General features: G+C 58.8%; 1 protein-coding gene across 4 annotated transcripts; it reads left to right on the top strand.

The window, feature by feature from the left end:
- Window positions 1–10,093: 10,093 nt before the first annotated feature.
- FNDC4 (fibronectin type III domain containing 4) lies at window positions 10,094–21,879 on the top strand. 4 transcript variants are annotated; one of them, XM_074820483.1, is made up of 8 exons: window positions 10,094–10,286; window positions 15,311–15,426; window positions 16,017–16,221; window positions 17,076–17,165; window positions 18,450–18,583; window positions 19,263–19,413; window positions 20,416–20,701; window positions 21,198–21,879. In XM_074820483.1, exons 1-8 carry the CDS (start codon window positions 10,214–10,216, stop codon window positions 21,208–21,210), a joined length of 1,068 nt encoding a protein of 355 aa, XP_074676584.1. In that variant the 5' UTR covers window positions 10,094–10,213; the 3' UTR covers window positions 21,211–21,879. The 4 variants fall into 4 exon arrangements, with proteins under 4 accessions (XP_074676584.1, XP_074676583.1, XP_074676585.1 ...); XM_074820482.1 differs by having other exon boundaries at window positions 20,416–21,879; XM_074820484.1 differs by lacking the exons at window positions 19,263–19,413; window positions 21,198–21,879 and having other exon boundaries at window positions 20,416–20,692.
- The last annotated feature ends 688 nt before the right edge of the window (window positions 21,880–22,567 follow it).

Raw genomic sequence — 22,567 nt, 5'->3', positions numbered from 1 at the left:
GGTACATGTGGTGCCGGTTTTGTGGTCAGATGCTTCACATCAAGGAAACCAGAGGCCAGCCCGCGTGGCAATAAGGGTTATAGTAAAGAGGAGGACTAATGTGCAGAGGAAGGATGTGGGGCATGAGGGAGGCACTAGGACATCTGTGAAAGGCAGACAGACTCCATGCATCTGTTTTAAGTATTCTGAAAATAGGTAAACCTCAAAAGAAGACTTTTCCACGTATCTTCAACTATTTCTTGCTGCTTCTGCTATTTGAATTTCCAAAAGATTTTGACAAGGTCCCTCACCCAGTCCTCTTTAAGAAGTGAGACTGCCATGCATTAAAAAGGATGGTTGTCATCTTGGAGGTTAGAGGAAGCATTTGGAGGAGATATCTGGCATTGTCAAGGGATCTCATAGGGTTCCACATTAGCACTGGGCTGTTCAGAATCTTCCCCCATGATCTAGGAAGTAAGTGGACAGGGACTCGGACCAGGTTCAAGGGTTACACAGACCAGTAATAACTGAATGGTAACCACAAAGAAATCCTGAAGCATCTTAGAATGCTAAGTGGTTGGGAGATGGAACAGCAGATGAAATTCAGTATTATAGAACGAAAGGCACCCAGTAACCTCTGTACTGCCCTTGCAGCCCTCAGACTCTTTCAAAGATGGTTTGAATTTCACCAGCTGAAAAGATTGCTGCATTTAACATGGGGATATCCTGAAAGCCTGCACGAATGCTTCACAGCTTCTTACTGCTGAAGTGAGCTGTATATTGATGCTCTTTCCTCTTCAAAACATCTTGCCATGGCTACATTAAATGCCATCTTTCAGGACAGACTCCAACCACCCTCAGTTATTTAACATGGACATTCTTTTTTGCACATACGCTTCCTCTCCAGCTATAAAGTGATAGGCCTCAGCAACCTTCCTGTGAGGGTTATCGCAGCCCATTTGTTTACATGGGAGCGGGGGTTAAGCATCAAATGACCAACTGTTCACTTCACTGCAGGTCTCCCTTCTCTTCATTTGTGTCAGAGAACAATATCTTCTTTAAAAATATGTGTATGGCTGCATACATACATAGATACATATATATAAATTTAGATCTATATACTGGACCTGTTGCTCACCAAAGCAGAACTTATCGGAGAGGTCAAGACTGGTGGTAGCCCGGGCTGCAGTGATCATGCCCTGGTGGAATTCATGGCCTTGAGATATATATGCCAGGCAAAACATATAGCCAAGACCATAAACCTTAGGAAAGTGAACTTTCAGCTGTTTGAAGGACGGGTGCACGGCACCCCCTGGGAAATTGCCCTGAGGAGTAAAGGAGCACAAAGAGCTGAGGATTTGCTGGTTTGGGTTAGGGGTTTTTTTTTCAAAGTTTGAGTAAATATCTGACAAGAAGTTACAAGTAAAATGCAATGACTTGACAGGACAGTCTGGTACATGTCACCTGCAGTCCATTGTCTGAAATACGTACATTTGGCCACTGGCACGATAGGCTTGCTGAAGATGCCTCAGCCCTGAGGACATCCTTGGTGAGAGTTTCTTGGGCTTTGCTTCTAAATTATATGCAACAAGCTTCATGATATGATTCTTGCTAAGAATATGGAATATTTATATGGGAAACTGTTGTCATTGATATGCTAATATTAACATCAGTGCTGATAAATTCCTGGCTAAAACAATTTTTCTTCTGTCTTCCCTTCACTGCAAGGTTTTATGTTTGTCTCCAACCCACTGTCCCGGTCCAGACAGGCTAATAAACAGTCTTAAAACTTTCAGATCTACAATAATCAATCCATACGTCACATGTCATAATATGTATTAATAATACAACAGTCTGATTTCTTGTGTGTCTTCAGCTTCCTCTCAAGTCTGTAACACTTTTGGACACTGAGAAAAACTCCAAGAACCAACACTTCTGTCTGAGTATGTCTGTAAGAGCACATTTTTCCCTTCTGCAGCTTTTCCTGGGGTTCATGTCTAGCTGGAGCTCCCCTGGAACCAAGGAGGGGGTGAGCACTGCATCAGCAATAACCGATGCTCCCAGAGCTCCCTCTCAGAGTGAGCAGGGAGCACAGCCAGCCCGGTTCTGTACCCTGTGGGTTTGGTGAAGAACAAACACTTCATCCTGGTTGTAAAGAACCATCACCTGCAGCCGTGTCTGTGCTGACACAAACCTGTAACTTGCAGTGATTTCAGCTCTATTGGTTGGAGGAAGCACAGCAAAGCCTGTGCCATGGGGCTGAGTTACAGACCTTGCCAACAGCAGGACTGTGAACGAGCAGAGGGATCTCCAGAGCTCCCACACAAGGAGTGGGGACGTGATCCTAAGTCAGGATGGGACAGATGTGGCATTGACTCCAGGGAGGGGGACACAGCAAAGAGAATAGATATTGAGCAGACCTCAGAAATTGATTGTGGATTTAAATGGTTAACAAGCATCCAGGACAGCAGCCTGACAATTACAACTATCCAGGTGAGGGACTCCTCCTCACCCCGGGCATAGCTCAGTCTCCAGTGACAGTGGTTCAGGAGAAACCTCTGTGGGAGAAAGGAGGGAGGCAAGCCCAGGCAGCTCTGGTGAGGTCTGTGAGCCTTTCTCAGGGGCATCTCCCCATCTTGGTCCGAAGCAGACAAGTGGAGGCACCAGGTCTTGGCTTTCTTTTCACCTGAAAGCCCCATGCGCCGTCACTGCAGTGTGCCCGTGTCCAGGCGTGCGAGGTCCCTCCGCCCCTAGCCACGGCTCTGCAGCCCTGCCCAGGAGCAGGCACACCCTTGTTCCTCGTGCAGTGCCACGGTCCCGCCCGTGCCACAGTGGCCAACCGCAGTTTTGGGGCAGGGGGGCAGGGGTGCTGCCGGCCCAGGTCCTCACCTGTGGTCTGAGGCTGGAAACGTGCGGCTCCGAGCGGACCGTACCGCGCCGAGCCCAGCCCGCAGCGCCTGCCCGTCCTGCCTGGCCGCGGGGCGATGGGGAGGAGAGGCGCTGGCACAGCCCGTGCCCCAGATCTTGCTCTGGCAGCGCAGAGGGGCTTGGCACTGCCGGGCTCGAGGGGACCCTGCGGTGCCTGCGGTCTCGCCAAGGCGCTGCACAAGGCCGACAGGGACGGCGGCAGGAGCAGCGCTGGGGTGAGCAGGGGCACGCGTGGCTGCCGGCCAGGGACCTCATCCCGGAGTAGCAAAGTCTGAGAGGGGATGGAACACAGCAGGAGGGGAAAGAGAATGACCTATCCATGAAATCGGACCTTCCCTGCCCGCCAGACCGGGGGGTGAGCACTGCCTCCCACACAGAGGCTTGAGGGAAGGAGACAATGATGCACAGAGGGTATCCGATGACACGCTCCGTGGACAGAGGGGGCTGGTGTGTAGGGATCCCCACGCCTCTGTCGCAGCCTACAGGGATGTTCCACTGCCCGGTGTGTGTCCGCGTCTGGAGCAACACGCTGTCTCTGCACTGCCGTGGGGCACAACACGAGTGCAGGGAGCAGCGAGGGCAGGGCGGTGACCACCCCAGGGAGAGGCTGGCAGTGCAGCCCAGTCAGTCCGAGAGTGGTGGAGCCGGCACAGGATGGGTGAGGACAGGCACAGCCCTGGCCCCTGCCTCAGAAATGCTGCTGTGCAGAGCAGGGGCAAAGCAGGGAGGACACGTTCAGCCTACAGGCACCAGCTCCAGGTGCTGTGTCAGAGCCCGGGCACCTGCTGTGGGGACGGGCCACATCACCAGCAGAAGTGGCTGGCACAAGGGTCCGAGGCCAATCCGCATAGTCTGGATCCTGCCCCTTCCAGCCACGGTGACCAGGTCCCCACCACCTAACAAGACCGTCGAGTCTCTGATGTCCCTGGCCACCCCTGGCCACCGGCCACTCCCATGCAAGGGCAGCCCCTGTGCTGGAGGGAGGTTCCACGCCACCACACCACTGCCGCACGTGGTGCCTGTAATACCCTGGTCACCCAGGGCTCCCCATCGCACGGGCTGCCCAGTCAGTCCCTTCTCTTGCAGTGCCACGTCCCTGAAAGCTGCCTGCCCCTAAGCTGGTGACGTGCAGGCTTTGCACAGGTTTGCCCCCCTTCCCCACCACCCTGGCTCTTCCGCTGGCCTGGTGGAGCGCGGCACAGCCGGGGCAGGCTGGCACACCGCCCGCGCTGGGGGGAGGCCAGTGGCGGAGCCTGGCTGGCCAGCAGAGGAGTTCTCTCTCCCTCATCCAGGAACGCCAGCTCTGCTCCCAGATAATGGGAACAACTGCACAGTCAGCACAAGCAAACAATGAGCAGCTCCCAGTGTCGGAGATCTGCAGATGGCAAATTATTGCAGCCCTGTGAGAAGCAACACCAGGGAGGAGGTGTCAGAGGAAAGCAGCAAGACAGCCCGCAGGGGAGGTGGGGGGGGCTGGAAACCAGATCTGCGTCCCCCGGTCTCACACTGAGAGGATTGACAAGCCCTGGACTCCCTCCAGGCCAGGACAACACGGGCTCAAGTCCTGGCCCCAGACACGGAACAGACCATTCCAGTCTCTGCAGCAGCCCTGTATATACTTGGCAGCTGTCAGGCATCTAAAGAGAAGCTGTCAGCACATCCCCCTCAGTTTCTTAGTTTCTAGGCTAAACAGCCCAGGCTAATTTAGGCTTTCACCGTAAGCTGCTTTGACCAAAACTCCCACTTCAGGACTCTCAGGTGAGTTTTCTCCCTTCTTGAAGCCCAAGCCCCTGGCTGGACACCAAGCCCCAGAAGAGGTACCAGCACTACCAGGCAGAAGATCAGGCATCTGAACCAGATCGGGCTTCCTGAAGGTTATGTGCCCATTTACACAGGCGCACGACACCTCCTTTTGCACGGCAGTTGGTCACAGTGTTCAGCTCAGCATGCAGCATTTGCCCAGTGCTCCTCATTCTTCTCCTCACTGGGTTAGCTTTCCTGTCCCAGGTTCAGTGCTTTGTACACTTCTCTGCTCATCTGCACCCTCGTTTATAGACTGAGCAATAACAAATAAACTTCTTCTCCAGGGGTGCCACTGGGGGCTTTGATAAAGGCTGATTTTAGCTCCCAAGCAAAGAAGCTCAGTAACTTCCATCATTCACGTGCTCAATGACCATGATAATGCTGAATAATTTTGCTATCAATACACCTGTCAGATCCCTTTTTAGCTTTACTAGGCTCTTGGCTCTGATGCTTTCATGTGGTGTAAATGATGTGGGAAAGGGCTGAGTGGTAACGTTATTATCAATCCATCAATACACAAGACACCCACATCTCAAACACCACGTGCTGCCTAGTTGTCCCATCTTACAAGGGTAGAAAAGAAATTATCAGCTGGGAAAGATGATAAGGATCTGCAGTGTCACAAATGGTGCAGTGCATATACTAGCAAACAATTATTAACTGTTCCTTACAATAGAAACTAGGAAGCGCCAGAAGAAATAATTGAGCAGCTGGTCTAAACCCAACAGAATAAATTACTTTTCACATTGCACATAATTACATAGCAGAACTCTTGACTTCACAATACCCTGTGATAATCAAAAGTATAAATGTCTGTTCTAGGGCAGCACTTAATTCCCCAAAACCCCAAAATTTCCCCAATTATGCAGCAGATGGTAAAAAAATGCCATCACCAAATGAACAAAAAAGGAGAATCGGGATTTATTAATGATTAGCAGAGGGGCTTTCCACATTTCATAAAGTTCATAAAGTCTCAAAGGGTTGATGTCCACAACCTGGTGATGGGTCTGAGCCCATTCCTTGGCTGAGGACAATGGGGGATTTTCCTATAAGCAGCTTTATAGGAAGTGTCTGTGATTTGCGGTACCTTTGTCACCCATTGTTATTACCACAAGGGATCAGTGAGTTAATTCCATCTCCACGGGAGGGAATTAAGATACAGCAGCTGGCACACGGATATGGCTGAACTGATGAGAATGAACCCTCACAAGATACCTTGGACATTTTCTCCCGGTGAACAGGAGACAGGACAACAGCCAGTGCAGAACAGCAGCCATGGCCGCTTGGTGAGAGCACGCAGTGGGCAGCCACAGGACCAGCTGGGAGATGGGGTCTGGGCGTGTGGGGGCAGATCCGGCATTTGCACCCTCCCCAGCCCTCCTCTAGGCCAGCCCGCAGCTGGTTGAAGGGTGATGCTCACTGGAAAAGGCCACCTGAGTCAGCGCCGCAGCTGCCAGCGGAGCGCGGGCATGGTTGGGTCACTGCTGGGGAGCCAGGACAGCCAGCGTGTCACCCCGGGCAGCACCGTCCTGCCACTCTCTGGAGGCAGGCGCAGGCAGAACAGGGCCCGCACAGACTTTCTGTGTCAGAGAGAGGATGGAGGATACAGATGCTTGCACAGACATTCATAAACTTGGTGTTTTTTGGGGAAATAATTGCACGAGTGTGTGTCCCAGGAAGGGAACAGTCTTGGAGGTCCAGGACCCCCAGGTCAGGACCCAGAAGCTATTGCAGGTCATGGTAATTCATTTCATTAAGCTGTGAATGTCCACCTCACACTAGTTAAAAGCTGACTAAGGCTTAGATTAGGGACACAAAATCCATCCATCTGTTGTGGGTTTCATTTAATCAATAACATCTATATGCTACAAAGAATGGGCAGTTTCTGCACAGGCATATCATAAATCTGACTTGCCCAGCTCCCAAGCGCCACGGACACAGACTCAGAGGTAAGTTCCCGGTGCACTGGGAAGCCTTGCTGGTGTACTCAGCACTGGGCAGCAACAGCCGGCAGCAGGGTGACATGGTGCAGGCGCAGGAGGCTCCTGCACCACGGCCAGGGCATTCCCCTGCAGCCAGAGCCTCTCCCAGCGCCCCACATATGCCTCAGGGACTGCCAAAACGGAACACTGACAGTGAGCGTGTTTAAAGGCTTCCAAAGCCAGGGAGCGTCTGGGAAATTCTCTCCTTGCTGAAAGAGCCTCTGGCAGCCTCTGTGTGTGAGCCAGGCCCGGGGCACAGGACATGGGAAGGAGCCAGCGGGGCTGCCTGCGCCACTGCTCCGAGCAACAGAGCACGCGGCCACACGTGTGCTGGTGAACGGGGGTAGCACAGCCACAGGGACTGGTGTGTGCTGGTGAACAGGGGTGCAGCACAGCCACCATGCCGGTGCAGGCAGGTGGGGGGAGGCCGGTGGGCAGAGCACCCTGCGGGGATGGCTGGGACGGACGGGTCGGCTGCCCCTGCGGCCCTTGCCGTGCTCCTCTGGCAGGCAGGGAGAGGCAGAGCGGGGAGCAGAGGCAGGCCGGGGCTGTGGGGGCTGCAGCCAGGCTGTCGCGGGTGGGGACAGGACCTCGAGCCTGCTGCTGGATTTCCCCACTGAATCCCAAGTACAAGGCCCTGCAAGGCACATAATGCAGTTTAGATGCATTACCTCCTGGTTTGTGATGGCAAATTGAATTTTGCCCGGCCAAAACCCCAAACACTCAAATGATAATAAAATATGTGTGGAGAGTTTGCACTCTCGGTATTTATTACTTGTAGCCTGAACTCAGGTCACAAATGCTCTCCTCTGTCCCGAAGCACACCGGCTCCTCCCCACACATGGGGACAGGGCTGTCCCCAGGCAGCACACAGGGGATGGTGTGGTGCTGCAGAGACGTGGTTGCCACACTGCCACCACTGCCCTGAGCACTGCAGTGTGTCCTTTCCATGTCCCGGACAACTGATCTGGCATGGATGAATCATGTGCGAAGCCTGGCACTCATGAAGCCTGGGAATGCCACTTGGCCAACAGTGGTGGCCAAGGGTGGTCACATACAAACTTTCACTGATCGCAGCATGATTGTCCTCCTGCGTGAGCAACAGGGCTGCAGCCTGGAGCGTAGGGCAGGGACACAGAAACCTAATCCCTGGAAAGTGGCTTTGGGCAGATGCAGAATAAACTGTCCCACAGTGCTAATGGACGCCTGTTTCTGCTATCAGAGAACAGTGTTACCCACTGATACCTTAATGCCTGCAGCAATAACATCTTTTAAACGTTGCCATGTCATCTTCATCTGACCACACCTGTGCAGGCTCGAGCTAATGCTGGGCAAGCCAGAGAGCACATGAGTGACTACTGCCGCTGTGCAATTGAGACTGGAGGGACCTCAACCACGCGACCAAGCCAGGGCTTGGTCTGGCTGATACTCAGCTCTGGCTGTGCAGGACAACCCAGGCTGCAGTGAAGGACATCAGCTGAACAGTGAGGAGCCTCGGGAGTGCCCAGGTCTGCCCAAAGTCACAGCTAAGCCGAGCCACCTCAGCAGCCCCTTGGAACCAAGGGAGGTCACAGAGTCCCACTGGGCTTGACTCCTCCTTCCAGTCTCCCTTACCCACAGAAAACAGTAACTTGCTGCCTGTTAGGCGATAGATGATTATTTGGGTTCATTTCCTTATTTCCCCACCACTTCACCAGCCCAGTGCTGCCTTGCCTGGGTTTGGGACACAACCCATGGCCGTGCCTTCGTGCTCAAGCGGAGCAGCCCCGCGGAGGGGCCCTCCCCGCCGTGCTGTCCCGCGCCGTGTGGGGTTGAGCCTCGGCCTCCGTGGGCGCAGCGCTTGGCGGCTCTGTGTGCCTGCCTGCTCCTCCACTCTGCCCCCAGCAGCAGCGCGCTGGAGGCCAGGGAAGGTCCCACGAGTAAACCCCATGATGCCCAACATCCCGCGGCTCCACATACCAGCCGTTTGGCCAGAGTGAAGGCAAGAAGGGGCAGCTGAATGCAGGTGTTTACAGTCAACCACCGCCTGTGGACTGCACTGCAGTGTGTCTGGCCCCCAGAGAGCACCGAGGGAGCAACAGCCTCCACGGCGATGAGCATGGAGTTACCTCCAGCACCCCACAAATTAATAAAGATTGCTCTCAGCAATACCTCAAAGTGTCACGGCCTCTGTTCAGATTGTCTAGCGAGTGAGCAGGAGGCCCTGGCAGGACGTAGGTCTGCAGCACGCTGGGGCCGAAGGGCTGTGTTGTGTTACCAACATCTAGGTGCTGGAACGCGGGAGCATCTCCATGTGCTGCTCTCCCCCACGTGTGTGTGTCCGGCAAGGGCCCTGCCCCAGGCCCAGCCCCAGGACGCAGGCAGAGCTCTTCTGGGGCAGCTCTTGCCAAAGGCCCAGGCAAGCCCCCAGGGTGGCTTGGTCAGGTGAATTTTACGAGGATAAACTCATTAATTGACAATGACACATGCGAGCGAGGATCATCAGAGCTGCACAGAAAGGATCAAACCAGTGGGCAACCGCTCTGCAGCCGCAGCTCCGTGGGCCAGGGCTTCGGCCACCAGTGCCATCGGCCGATGCCGCGGTGTCGGCACTGTGGAGCTGTGAACCCCGGACGGGTGGGACGGGTCCTCCCACGTGGAGCCAGGGTGCGGAGGAACCCTGCGCGGGACGCGAAGATGCCCAGGGCCCCCCAGTCTGTCCCAGCGTGTGCAGCAGCACAGGCAGGGCTGTGCGGGATGGCCCCGCGGCCCCCTGGGAGTGTCCTGCCCTGGGGGCTGACCCCCGGACCCGGGGCTGACCCCCACCCTCTGCCCAGCGCCTGACCGCTCACCGATGCCATTGCTGCAGGACGGGGTGTGTGGCCAGGCCCCGCGGGACACCAGGGGAGCGTCGCACTGCCGTGGGACCTGCAGCCTCAGCGGGGACCCCCGGGGCAGCAGCCACCGGCCAGTGGCCAGTGGTGGGTGCGTGGGACGTGCCACGCCAGGACAGGGCGAGTGGGGGGGGGGTCCCTGTGTAACAACAGGGGTGAACACAGAGCACGAGGGAGGGCTGTGGGGGGGTGCACTGGTGGTTACTAGGGTACAGCATGGAGGGGCACTGGTGGTTACTGGGGTGTGGCACGGGGGGGGCACTGGTGGTTACTGGGGACCAGCACGGGGGGGCACTGGTGGTTACTGGGGTACGGCATGGAGGGGCACTGGTGGTTACTGGGACACGGCACGGGGCGGGGGGCAGCACCGGCAGTCGCTGGGGGCTGCACTAGCGGCTCGGGGGCGGTGCTGGTGGTTGGGGGGCGGCTCCGGCGGTTTCGGGGTCCGGCTCGGGGGCGGCGCCGGAGCCGCTGCGGCGCCGTTCGGGGGGCGGCACCGGGCGGAGCGGGGCGGGGGAGGGGCGGGCGGCCGTTCCGCCCCCCCGCGCTGCGGCCGGGGCTCGGCCCCGCTCCGTCCCGCGGCGCAAGGAGCCGGGCCGGGGCCGGGGCCGGGGCCGGGGCCGCAGCCGCAAGTCCCCCCCCGCCGCCATGGCCCGATTCTCCGCGTTCCTCAACCCTGTCCTGGTGCTCTTCAGCTGCGACCTCTGCATCGTGCGAGCCAGTAAGTGCGGCCGGGACGGGACACCGGGACGGGACACGGCCGGTCGCCCCGCCCACTGCCGCGGCCCCCCCCCGCCGCTCTCCGGGGGCCGCGGGGCCGGCGCTCCCCGGGCTGAGGCCGGCCGCGGACCCTGCTGTGGGCCGCTCGCCGGACCTTCCCGCCGCCCCCCCCGCCCCCGGCACAGCCTTGGCCGCGATCCCGCGGGGCCTGGACCGGCCCCTCCCCGCCCCCCCCCGGGCCGCCGCGGCCGTCAAAGCCTCCGGCGGGGCCGCGTCCCCTCCCTGTGGCACGGGGCGCAATCGCGGGGCCGCGCTGCCCTCGGCGGGGGGGCACCAGTCTCTGCCGGGGGCACCCGGGCTCTCCTGGTGCCCCCCCGGGGAGGGCGGCCCCGTTTCCCAGCCGTGCCCCCCACCGGCGAGCGGCGAGTCCCGGGGGAGCGGGTGCCCCGGGCGGGGACGCTCCGGTGCCGCGGGCTGGGCTGGGCGCCGGCCGCACCGTCCCTGCGTACCCCCCGGCCTTGCCCCCCCGGGCTGCTGCTGGCCGAGGCACCGGGCTCTGCCGGGCTCCGCCGGGCTCCGCCGGGCTCTGCCGGCGCCCGGGTACCCGCGTCCTTCCTTCCCGTGACTCTTCTGCACGGCCGGGGCCAGCGGCACCTTCAGTCTGCCCCTTGCCGGGCTACCGGCACGGGAACGGCGGGTGTCAGACAGCCTCTGAGATGCTCTGCCATGTTTTCATTCTCCTTGGAAAATCTGTGCTCCAGGGCCTGACGGATTCAGGAAGAAATGCAGTCAGGGCTTTTAAAAAGGGGCCACTTATTTTTAGATGTGCAGCCTGATGCTCACCTCCCCGCTGCAGGGAGAAGTTGGGCGAACATCTGGGTGCCCTTGAGCAGCAGCCCCAAGGGCACGGGCCGAGGGGCAGGTGAGGAGCCCTCTGCGGAGCCGCGCAGGGTGGGGAGGGCACGGCCCCGTCCCACCGCTCGAGGGGCATCGGGCCGGCCCCCCCCCGACCCGCCGCCCCGGCTGCAGCGCTGCTGGCCCCGGCACACGGGTCCAACTCTTCCCACCTCTTCGCAGGCCTGAGAGGAACGTGCTGCCGTACGGACGGGAGCAAAGGCTGCGCCAGGCCTGAAGCGATTGCTCTTTCTGTGGTGGTGCCCATCGCTTAATCAAAAGTGAAGCTGGATAACTTATAAATGATGCAGAATCATTAGCGATTAATGCATTGGGCAGGGCTTAACTGTGGCATGCTTTTCCCGGAGAGCCCAGCAGGGTGTTGGAGCATCTTGGCTTTATAGGAATGTTTTTAATATTGGCTTCAGAGAGTACATTTTTGGAGCCCTTGCGCTCACAGATCTTTATGGCAACAGCTCTGGCATGAAACTGCTCTGACCTGGACTGCAGGGCAGGCTGGAGAATGTTGGGCTTAACGTGCGGATCACGTGCAAAGCTTTCTATGGTGCGAGCTGTCCTTTGGAGGTCCGGTCATAACGACTTTCAGTGAGGTCTCATCTTGCATATCCTTGGGATTAAACATTGCCCCGTGTTTCTAGGGTAAACTTCTCTAGTTTCAACTTTGGAAACTTCTTGTCCCGTCTCTTCCTGCTGGGCGTGCAAATCCCGTGTGCTCAGAAATGTCTCTTCTGCAGTTTGCTGAACTGCAAGCTGACCAAGGGACACGCGTTTTTCCAGTGAGGAACTGCAGCCAGGACACCTTCAGGTCTCGCTGTCATGCAGGCTCAGGTCTGCTTGCCCGGAGCCTGCACAAAGTGTGTTTACGGTGGGTGAGGTCTGAAGCGCTGATGAGCTGCACGCGTCGTGGCCCCGCTGTGCCCCCGTGTCCCCTTGCCCTCACCCCTCTCCATCTGGGACATTTGGGGCCTGGCTCTGGATGTAGCAGCAGACCGTGCTGGCTCTGAGTGTCCTCTCTTTGCAGTTTGATACCAGGCTGGTGTGGCCCCTGGGATGCCCGTTGGCTACCAGGGAGCGAAGGTCCCTGCGCGGGGCCTGGGCAGGCTCTGGCTGAGTGCAGGTCAATGCTGTCAGCCCCATGTGGACCCAGCAGCATGGCTCATGGAGCAGTGCAGTGCCCTTGTTCTCAAATCAGAGTGACTCAGCCCCAGGGCCATGTCTCAGCATCCCCAGACTGAAAACCTGTGCTGGGCCAGGCTGGGCTCCCTGCAGAAGCCTAGAAAATTCTTGTGCAGAGCAGGGAGCCTGCTACAAGCTCCATCCAGACTTGTGCATCGCAGAGATGTCAGACCCTGCCTTTAATTTCCTCACATACCCTTAAAGATTGGGCAGTCCAACTGTCCCCTTTGGGCACGTTCAGACCTCTTCTCATTCCATTAGATGGAAAAAGCTGCCTAATTTATTCCTGTGGATGTATCCTGTGAAGCGCCAGGTCCTGTTCCTGCCCTGAGGCCAGCTGACAGGGTCTGGGGACATCAATAGCACTAAGCTCATCAGTTCCAAAGAGGGGAGCACACCAGTGCTACCCACTGGGAATGGTTCACAGCTCGGGCTAGCTTCTGAGCCGTGCCCAGGGGTGGTTTGGGCACGTGCTGGCTGGTTCAGACCAAAGCGGTTCCCAGGACCAGTCTCCACCACTGGATTCCTGACCTCGTTACATTTGCTGTATAGTGGCAACCTTGGGCAACTGTTCTTACACCCGAAGGCTAGCAGAAACATTGCAGCCCCCCCCCCTCCTTTGAAACGCTTCTGCCTGGGACAGGGCAAGGCAGTGGTTGTTTGCTGGCTGACAGTGCTGCCTACAGCTCAGCTGCTGGTTGTGCAGCCACGGAAAGCCAGCGGAAAATCAGACCCCGTCTGTGGGGAGCTCAGCTCCCGTGCGCGTGGACAGACCTGCCCCAGGCGGTGGCCGGGTCTGGGGACCGCAGGTTTATTCAGCCCGCTTTGCTGTTGGCTCGTGGGAGACCAGGGTCTGCAGGTGGCTCAGAGGTGAGAGTGGTGAACCAGATTCCCATGGGCAAAACTCTAAGGAGACACACTCTTCATGGGGTAAAGGACGTTCGAGTGCATCTTTGAATCCTTTCCGGTTTTCCAGCCTCCTGTTCTGAAAGAGAAGACGCAGCATCCTGTGATGTCCTTGTTCATGTCGTCTCTAATGACTCGATCTCTTGGCGATGTTGGGGACACACTCAGCCCCAGTCTCCGTTTTCTGGTCTCAGTGGGTGACCGTCCCATCTGTCTTCATGGCCCACGGCAGACCGCAGCCCTCCATTCCTCCGAGTGGGAATCACAGCCTTTTCCTGGTTTGATCTGGAGCCGGGGATACTCAAATGTGAATGAATACCTTTAAACAGCTGACCTGCAGGAATTGCCTTTCCTTGTCGCGCCAGCTGTGGCTGTTGGCAGTGTTATGGTTCTCTCTTTTCTTGTTCTCAGGTGCCCTCTGGGGCTCTTTTTCTATCTGTATAAATCACAGTATTGAACTTGTGCTACACAAGCAGCGTGTGGGACATGGTCTTGTTTACAGGGAGAGAGGACACACGAACGGCAGCTCAGCGTCTTTGTTCATGCACTCCCGTGTCTGATTTCCAGACAAAATTTGGCTTTACATGCAGGTCTGTGTACCTGTGCAGGATCCTGCCATGCTCTTGGTGCTGTGAAGTCTCAAAGCAGTGATGGTGCAGATCATGGGTCAATCAGGGCAGCTTTCTGGAGGGTAGTGTTGCTGCCAGCTTTGCAGCCGATGGCATTGCGCTGCTGGGAGAGTCAGCTCTGCCTTCTGCTTTGGGTTTTCCTCCCCACTCTAGAGCAAGGAGTAATGCCAGGCAGATGAGATGGCCAGATTGAGTTGCATAGTGTGTTTATTCCAAGCTGCCCCATTTTTCTGTCACAGTTGATATATAAATACTGTGTCTGGGCTGCTTCCTACGCAGTTCTGGGTGGTGTGCCAGGCATTCGTGATATGCACATCCACGGGGCAGCCCCAGAGCTTAGAGGAGCCTGATTTTACCATCACAGTCTTGGTTGAAGAATTGCATTAATGTAGGATTTGTTTGGACTTTCTGGACCCTACAGAAACATGGGACTTCCCTGCCAAGAATCTCCTCTGTGCCCAGGCTGAGCAGGAGCTTGTCATGCCAGGCAGCCCTGCTGCTGCTGGTCTGGAGCTGAACGAAGTAAACCTCCCAACATCTGAGCAGCTGTGAAGGTACCTCAGGTCTGCAAGCAGATGCCCTCGTGAAGAGCTGATGTGAATGCCGTTCCCCTCTCTGCTGGCAGGGTCTCTGCAGTGCTCTGAGTCAGGCTGCAGGGACTTCTCTTTTCAAGTGATTTTGAGCTGCAGGGACTCGTTAAATTGCCATGACAGTCTCTTAAACTCTTTTTTGCTCAGGACAGGCCTTCATGCATTTCCCATTTTGATGACTGCAAGGTGGAAGGAGCCTACTGGGGGCCCTTTGTGTCTTTAGCTGGATCTGGCAGCCTGGGCACGTGGTCAGCATCGCTAGTCCCCTTTACGGGGAACAGGTATCACAAGCAAGGGGCTATGTCTGCTGCTGCAAGGAGGCCCTTCAGAGCAGAGCCAGTCAGATGCCTCGCGAGCTCGTCCTCCCTCCCCGCTGTAGGACACTGCAGAGGGTGAGGTGTGCAGGGAGCACGTTTCTCACCAACAGCCAAGCAGGGAGGAGTCCTGGCCAGCGAGTGAAGGCTGCCAAAGGCAGCGGGTGCCACGGAGCGGTAGCTGCGCAGGCAGAGAGTACCTCTGCCTACACACCGCCCCCCCACCGCGGGCAGCTGCCCACCGGCCCGGGAAGCACCGTGCCGTGCATGTGTTGCTGCTGGCAGGGGCTCAGCCTTGTGCACAGGCTGTGCCACTCCTCTCCTGGGGGCAGGTTCACCAGAGAAGCTGCTCCCTGTGGCCCTGGCCAGTGGGCTGCCATGGGCAGATGTTGGAGAGGCTGCCCGTGGTGGTGTGCAGGGGCAAGTGCCTGTTCTGAGACATGTTCTTTTGCCTCTTTCCTGTGCCCTGCCTCGGTCCATCCCTGGCTCACCCAGACAGGCCACCGTCCCCCGTCAATGTGACTGTGACGCAGCTGAAGGCAAACTCTGCCACAGTCTCCTGGGACGTCCCAGAAGGAGACGTGGTCATCGGCTATGCCATCCTGCAGCAGGTATCTGGGCTCTGTTCCCTGGGGGCTGGGGACCCCTCTCACCATTACCAGCATGCTCCTATGTCAGCCCTTTCTCCGTAGCCTGGAGCTCCTCTGGCACCCACCTGAGGACACTCTGCATTGAGCTGCCCTCGCCAGGGCGCCCTGTCCGAGCCACCCGTCCTGGTGGGAGGCAGCGGGCCACGGGCTGCACCAGGGGTAGCTGTCCCTCCAGTGACTTCCCTGCGATTTCTCTGCATAAGAATGGTGCTTTGGCCTTGACATACCCCTTCTTCGCTTGCCTTGCTCCACCTCCGCAGCCCCAGATGATGGTGGCTGCCCCAGGGAGGTGCCTGGCGCTCAGGCCACGCAGGGATGCTGCACTGCAAAGTGCTGGCCAGCCTGGCCCGCCCCGGGGGTGGATGTTTGCCGGGGAAGGGAGGAGTTAGGTTAATGGTTGGTCTAGATGATCTTCAGGGTCTTTTCCAACCGAGATGATGCTGTGATTCTGTGAGTGAAGGGCGCTGTGCCCAGCGCAGCCCGGCAGGCAGGGGCCTGTGCCCGGCGGCTGGCAGCAGCCTCCCGGGGATGACGGCTCTCCTCTCCGGCAGCGGCAGGACGGACAGATGCAGCGGTTCATCCGCGAGGTGAACACCACCAACCGGGCCTGTGTGCTGTGGGACTTGGCGGAGGACGCCGACTACATCATCCAGGTGCAGAGCATCGGCCTGTACGGAGAAAGCCAGGCCAGTAAGCGTGTCCACTTCCGCACCCTGAAGGAGACTGACCGCCTCCCTTCCAACAGCTCCAACCAAGGTGAGGCAGCTCCTTCCAGACGCGGGCAGGGGTCCAGCAGCCAGCGAGGAAAGTGCTGCCCCAAGCAGCAGGCTGCCTGGGACACACAGTGTCACAACAGGCAGTGAGGTTGCACAGGCTGCTGTTGTGTCCACTATGGCCACACTAATGTCCCCAAGCCCCGGTTTATTGCCCTCCCATCTCAGGTCTTGGTGCCCCATTCAGGTAAGCCGGATGTGGCCGGGACAGCTGCTGTGGCCAGCTCAGCTGCTGCCCGTAGGGAGAAATACTGACCAGGCTCTCAGATCTCCCAGCCTGCGAGCTACCAAAGGACAAATGACAGAGCCCCACAGTCTCCTTTCCTACTCATACCCATCTTGTGCCTTCTTGCCGTGGGGTTGCCTACATGCTGGTCCATGAGAGATGATCTAAGAATCCAAGAGAGATGATGCCCAGAGGGGTTCACTGGGCATGGGAGTCTCCAGCACCAGCCATAGGAGGGGGACTTGAGAAGAGTACAGCAGGGCAAGCAGGTGGCTTACCTCCCTCAGAACTTGTGTGTTCAACTCAGGGCCTGGTCCCTACGTAAAGAGTAACCACAGTGATTGCTCCCATGCATTGTGCAGTCCCTACTTGAACCCAAACAAGCTGTTAGAATCCCTTTGGTAGCGAGGATGGTTTACCTGACATAGGATGGCGCAGGCTGCTTGTGCTCTCCCCAGACAAGATGTCATTCCACACCTGTCCTTGTCTGGGGGAGGTGGGCCTCTCTCCTCTGGAGCTCCTTCTCGGATCCTCAAGCATTGCTGGTCCTGAAGCAGGACCTGGTGGGAGGGTATCTGCTGCCAGCCCTGCCTGGGTTCTCTTCTCTGCAGGTGACATCACCATGGAGGGGCTGGACAAAGACAGGCAGCTGCAGACAGGCGAGATTATCATCATCGTGGCTGTGCTGCTCATGTGGGCAGGTGAGTGCCACAAGCGATGTTCCAGCAGGCTGGGGCAGAGCTGCAGCCCAGGGTCCCCGAAGAGGAGGGGGCTCAAGAGAGTGCAGAGGCGTATTGGTGTGGGTCTGGCATCCTTTCCAGCAAGTCAGTTGAGTCTGCAGGAGCTCGAGCCAGTGGGGTAAGAGGAGTGACCACAGCCACTGCTCAGCGGCGATGGCCTGGAGCATGGGGGCTGGCTGGCCCGACTGCTGTGCTGGAAGAGCAGAAGACAATGTGGGACCAGGCAATACAGAATGGCAGGGTGAGAGCATCCCAGCTGACATGAACGAGCATGTAACTTGGGCCTTAGCTAGCTTGTCTGACATCTGGTAACGCTGCTGCACTGGCTGGTAGTGGCTGTGCCTCAGTCTGCTAAACTGTAAGATGTGTGATTTGCTCCTGTACAGCTCCTGATTAAAGGCAGTGCTCAGTAAATGGCAGGCTGCCTGGGAGCGGGGAAGCCCAGGAGGTAACAGTCAGCTCCTGACTGGTCACGCAGAGCTGCTGTGAGAGGGAAGTCATTTGCCCCCTACTCCCATCCCAGCAAATGTTGATTTTCTAGTGGCATCTTGCAGGAGTCTCTCCTTGTCCTGGCCTTGAACACTTTTCTAGCGCACTGGAAGAAAGTACAGGATAGCTGCTGGTGCAGGCTGGTGGGTTAGAGTGCCGACAGGGAGAAGTCAGGGCCGGTCTGCGGGTGGCTGGGATAACGCACCGGGGTCTGAATGGGTCCAACACAGCTCGTGGTCACAGTTCAGAGCATCGCTCCGGAGTCCCCAGGTGTGGGATGTGTGCTGCTGTGCGAGGCGGGTGCTGTAAAACCACGACAGTGACTGACCCCAGGGTCAGTTCGCAAGGCAGGACAGAGCCAAGGGCTGGTTTTAGTGAGGGTCGCAGGCACTGGGCCAGTAACTTTAGTGCCTTGCTGGAGGCACACAGAAACCCACTCAGCTGCTCACTGGCCTCAAGGGCCATCCCTCTCCGAGCGCCTCAACATCTGCCATTGGCCCCAGAGCCCTGAGCCGTAGGCACCTCACACCTCGCGTGGGCCCGGATGGCTTTAGCCACACACATGCCTCGTCGGCCCGAGGAGACGGGCCTGGCCACATGTGCCTGTGGCGGCCGAGGCTGACACCGGCGGAGGGTGTGGGTGACCAGCACCCTGGGGCGCCCTGGGGCCAACGGCTCTCCAGCTGGGATGCTGTGGGGAGGGGAGGCGGGGGGCAGCCAGCGTGAGGGAGTCCTTCATCCCCTGTCTTTCGGCAGCGGTCATCGCCCTCTTCTGCAGACAGTATGACATCATCAAGGACAACGACTCCAACAACAACAAGGAAAAGACAAAGCCGTCCTCGGAGCACAGCACGCCAGAGCGACCGAGTGGAGGGCTGCTGCGGAGCAAGGTGAGCGGGGAGGGATGGCCTGTGACGTCTGCGGGCTTGCTGCCGGGACAGGCTCTGGCTCTCTCCAGAAACAAATACCCCAGCTCATGCTCTCATGTGTGGTGAGCCCTGGTCTCTCTGGGGCAGTGTGTGTGCCCCATGGCAGGAGAAACGTTGGAAGAGGGGGCAGGATCTGTCAGCCGGGATGGCTCCCACGCTACAGCGTGGTACCTGTCCCCTCGCCGTCACCCTGCCCCTCCACACTGCACCTCTGTGTCCCAGAGACAGGTCTAGCTGCTGCCCGTTCAGGCAGGAGGCGGGCAAACTGGGCAGATGTTCTTATGGTTCCTGCACCAGTCTACCGCTGCTCATTCTCTGCCTTCCCCGGGGCCTGCTCCAGGCCATCGCCACACGTGTCATCCGTGGGAAGGACCCCAGAGCCCCTTCCCCACCCTGATAGTGCTGTGCCAGGCTGTGGATGGGGAGGGGGCAGTACTTCCGTCTGGCTGTTCCCTCAGCGCCTGACACATCTCCCTTTGTTACGTGACAAAGACAGTAATTTATAACCCTGATGCACATGCTCTAACAGGACCTTGCAGGAGGTTTTCCCTTGTGTCTCATCTGCCACCTCTAGCAACGGTGGGAACTCTACTCACTGTATTGCTTAACTGCCCCTCTGCTTCCACGTCTTGGTTTCCAGTGGATGTCGGGAGCAGAAACTTCCTGTTTGGACTTCAAGGCCCCAGTTCTCCTCTTCCAGATTTTCCAGCCTCTTGATTACTCGTTGCCAAAAAGATCCCTCCTCTTGGATCCCTACTACAGCCTGAACCTGCTCATAGAGGGCTGCCAAGGCAGGTGCAAAGGCCTGTTCCTGCTGCTTGCAAAGTTCACCTGGCCCACCTCAGTTTGTCCTTCTGCGGTCACTCTACTCTTGTCACCCGCAAGGGTGCCAGCACTGCAAGTTTATTCTTGCAGTCCTTGCTTACAAAGCTGGGAACAGGGTATGGGAAAGAAAAAACTCTGCATCTGCTTCCCCTCCCGGCCTCAGGGCCCAGCAGCTGTAAAGCAGCAGACGAGGGTGCAGCTCTTGACCTCAGCCCTGTGATGCCACGCGGTCATGGGGACACACGTCTGCACCCTGCTCCAGCACACGGGGGCTGCGCTACAAAACACACGTGTAGCAGCTGGGACCCCTTCCCTTCCTGGCACCTTCTCTGAACTCGCGTATCCGCTCTGCTCCTCAGTGAGCACGCTCTTTGTAGTGTGAAGCGCCTGCTCGTGCAACAGTTCTTGAGAAAATCCCCCTTGCCCCCTTCAGCCGTTGGCTCCAGGGGCACGGCAGCGAGGTGTGCCCGGCCCTCAGCCGGTCTCACCTGTCCCTGCACACCAGTCACCCTGTGCTTGTGGGTTCTCTGCCCCATGGCCATATCCACCTACCCCCGAGGTGCCTCTTCTGCTCTGTCCCTGCACCTGCCTCCTGTCCCGGGGCATCAGGTGTAGCATGGCTACCACTAGCGACCGGAGAGAAGCCACCGGAGGTCTGGAGGCTGACAAGTGTGGGACAGGGGAGCTGGTTGGCCCAGGAGTGCTGGGGCATAGCGGTGGGCACAAAGGCTGCCTGGAGGGAGGTACCAGGCGATGCAGCCAAGCTGCCTGAACCTGCTGGGGAGCACAGCGGGCTGGAGGCCGGGGCTGCAGGATTAGCGCCCTGGGGCTCCCGAGGCAGAGCTGAGGCCAGGTCTCCGCTGCAGCAGGGTTCTGCTCGTCCCAGTTCCCCGGGGGGCTCTGCGGGGGGGGGCTGCAGCCCAGGGGCGTAGCAAAGCACTGCCTGAAAGCAGATTTTTCTCTCACAGAAGAAGTCTCCCTCGGTCAATATAATCGAGGTGTAAGTGCAGCACCAGCTCTGCGGCTGGGGCCCTGGGCGTCCTGCCAGAGCCGAAGCAGGCCTTGGAAGAGGAGGCAGCACCAGGCACCCGCCTGGACCTCTGCATGCGAAGATCCGCGATCAGAACTTCACGCTTTCCCGAGGGCACCTGTCTGGGGCCGCGCGCGGAGCCGGCTCCCAGCCGTGCATGCAGCGCCCGACCCGCACGCCGGGCCCTGCTCCCCTGCCACCGCACAGCACGGAGCCCAGAACAGGTGGGGGGCCATGCTGCTGGCCCGGGGGAGTGGAGGGGCTGGTGGGAGGCACCTTCCCTGCGCCCGGCCTTGGCCAAAGGCCTGGGTGCAACCGCTGGCACCGGCCGCCTGCCCGGCGCTGGGTCTGGGCTCGGGGGCCTGCCTGTGGAGGGCGGGGGCTGCTCCCCGTTTGGCCCCGAGGGGAGGGGGCAGTGCAGGCGTTTGCCCCAGCGCCGTGGCGGGTCTCAGGAGGGTTTGTCTGTGGGGCTGAGCCCGGTGAACACCCCTGCCGGAGAAGGGGGCTCCGCTGCACCCCGTCATTGCCGTGCAGGGCTCCGAGGCCTCGCCCTGCTGCAGGGGACCGAGACACCAACACACAGGAGGAGCCGGTGCTGCCACCACTCTGGGCAGGGCAGGGCAGGGCAGGGAAGGGCAGGGCGTGCTGGCAGGAGCCGTTCTGGGGGGTGCTGTGAGCCAGCACCAGGGCACGGCTGCAGCTCTGCCCCTTCCCTCGCAGGGCTCCATCCTGACCCGTGCAGGCTGTTTGTGGGGGAGCTGCCGAGCTCCCCATGTGCAGAGTGATGGCGGGAGGAGGCCCCGCGGCGAGGCCCCACACGGGCTCGGTGGGACACGTGCTGCAGAGCTCATCGCGCTCTGGGGGCAGCCCTGGCTCCAGCAGCGTCACGTCCACTCCCGGCTCCTTCCTCTCGCAGGGGTATGGTCGCTGCTGGCGCTCCCGCTCCTGGAGCCTGCACTGGGCTGGCAGGGGTGACACAGAGCTGTCGGAGAGGGCTGGCCCCGAACGTCCGCAGCGGGCGGGACACGAGCCACGGGCCGTGCTGGGGCTGGGGTGGTGTCTGGGCTGCGCCCGTGTGCTCCGCAGAGCCTGCGGGCAGAGGGCTCGGAGGCCAGGCTCAGTGGTAGGATGAGGTGCTGTGCCACAGCGACGGCAGCTGGTGCCCTGGCTGCTGCTCTGCTCTGCGGCCCATCACTGAGCTGGGGCGCTGGCTCTGCAGCCCTGGACTCGAGCATCACAGGATCCAGCGTCTTCCAGGTATAAACCTCCCAGTAAAGCACTTTCAGGACTCTTCCTTCTAGGTGCTGCTTGGCTCCTGCTGCAGGACTGGGTGGGGAAGGGGCAGGATAAGCGGCTCCCTGTGGCAAGGTCTTTTCAATAAAAGCATCCTGGCTCAAAGGCAGCGTCGTCCCTGCGAGCCGCAGCTCTGTGTGCGTACGTATGTGTACTGGCACTTCGGGCACACCCCGCCAAGGGGACCTGTTCCTGCAGCTGTGCAGGAGCTGCAGGTCCTCGAGTCACCCTGCACCCCCCGGCCCTCAAGGGTCAGCACTGGGCCACGCCACGCTGCTGGCGGGCTGCAGTTACAGACTGGCCCACGGCCCACGGAGAATGGCACTGTGGCCACACACTCTGCACAAACCAACGGGCTGCGGCGAGCGGGGACACCCCGGAGGAACGGATCCCAGCAGGCTGCTGGCTGGAGTGGGCTGTGCTGCTTCCTGGCCGGTGAGGAGAGGGGTACGCCAGGAGAAAAAGCACCATGGTGGGGGAGCGAGTGCTGCTGTGCTGTAGCTTGGGCCACAGGGAGCACGGCCATAGCTCCAAGAGAGACAAACTGCCTTGTTTTGGCAGCTAACTTCTGGTTTTTAGGAAGGTACATTAGAAAAATCAGGGCTGTCAGAGAGATACAAGAGTTTTTAAAAAGCTCTGGTGCCCTGGAAACTGTTCAGAGGTGCTATCCTGGATGGTACATGCCTGCTGTCACGAGTTCGTTAACCAGACAAGAGGCACACGCAAGGAAAGAAAGGAGCGTGACTGCAGCAGAGTCAAGGAGCTGGAGGAGGCACCAAAAAAAACCATATGTCAAA

Source organism: Strix aluco, chromosome 3 (assembly GCF_031877795.1).
Source record: "Strix aluco isolate bStrAlu1 chromosome 3, bStrAlu1.hap1, whole genome shotgun sequence".
In the NCBI taxonomy this organism is placed as follows: domain Eukaryota; kingdom Metazoa; phylum Chordata; class Aves; order Strigiformes; family Strigidae; genus Strix; species Strix aluco.
Note: the sequence above shows the minus strand (reverse complement) of the source record. Positions and strands in the feature narration are given on the sequence as shown.

What these genes read in the sequence shown, in the direction of transcription:
- FNDC4 (XM_074820482.1), top strand. Translation starts at nt 10,214, where the DNA reads ATGGCCCGATTCTCCGCGTTCCTCAACCCTGTCCTGGTGCTCTTCAGC. An exon ending in TGTGCTGCTCATGTGGGCAG is followed by an intron (nt 17,166 to 18,449) that starts GTGAGTGCCACA and finishes GTCTTTCGGCAG; the next exon opens with CGGTCATCGCCCTCTTCTGC. An exon ending in GCTCATAGAGGGCTGCCAAG is followed by an intron (nt 19,414 to 20,415) that starts GCAGGTGCAAAG and finishes TTTCTCTCACAG; the next exon opens with AAGAAGTCTCCCTCGGTCAA.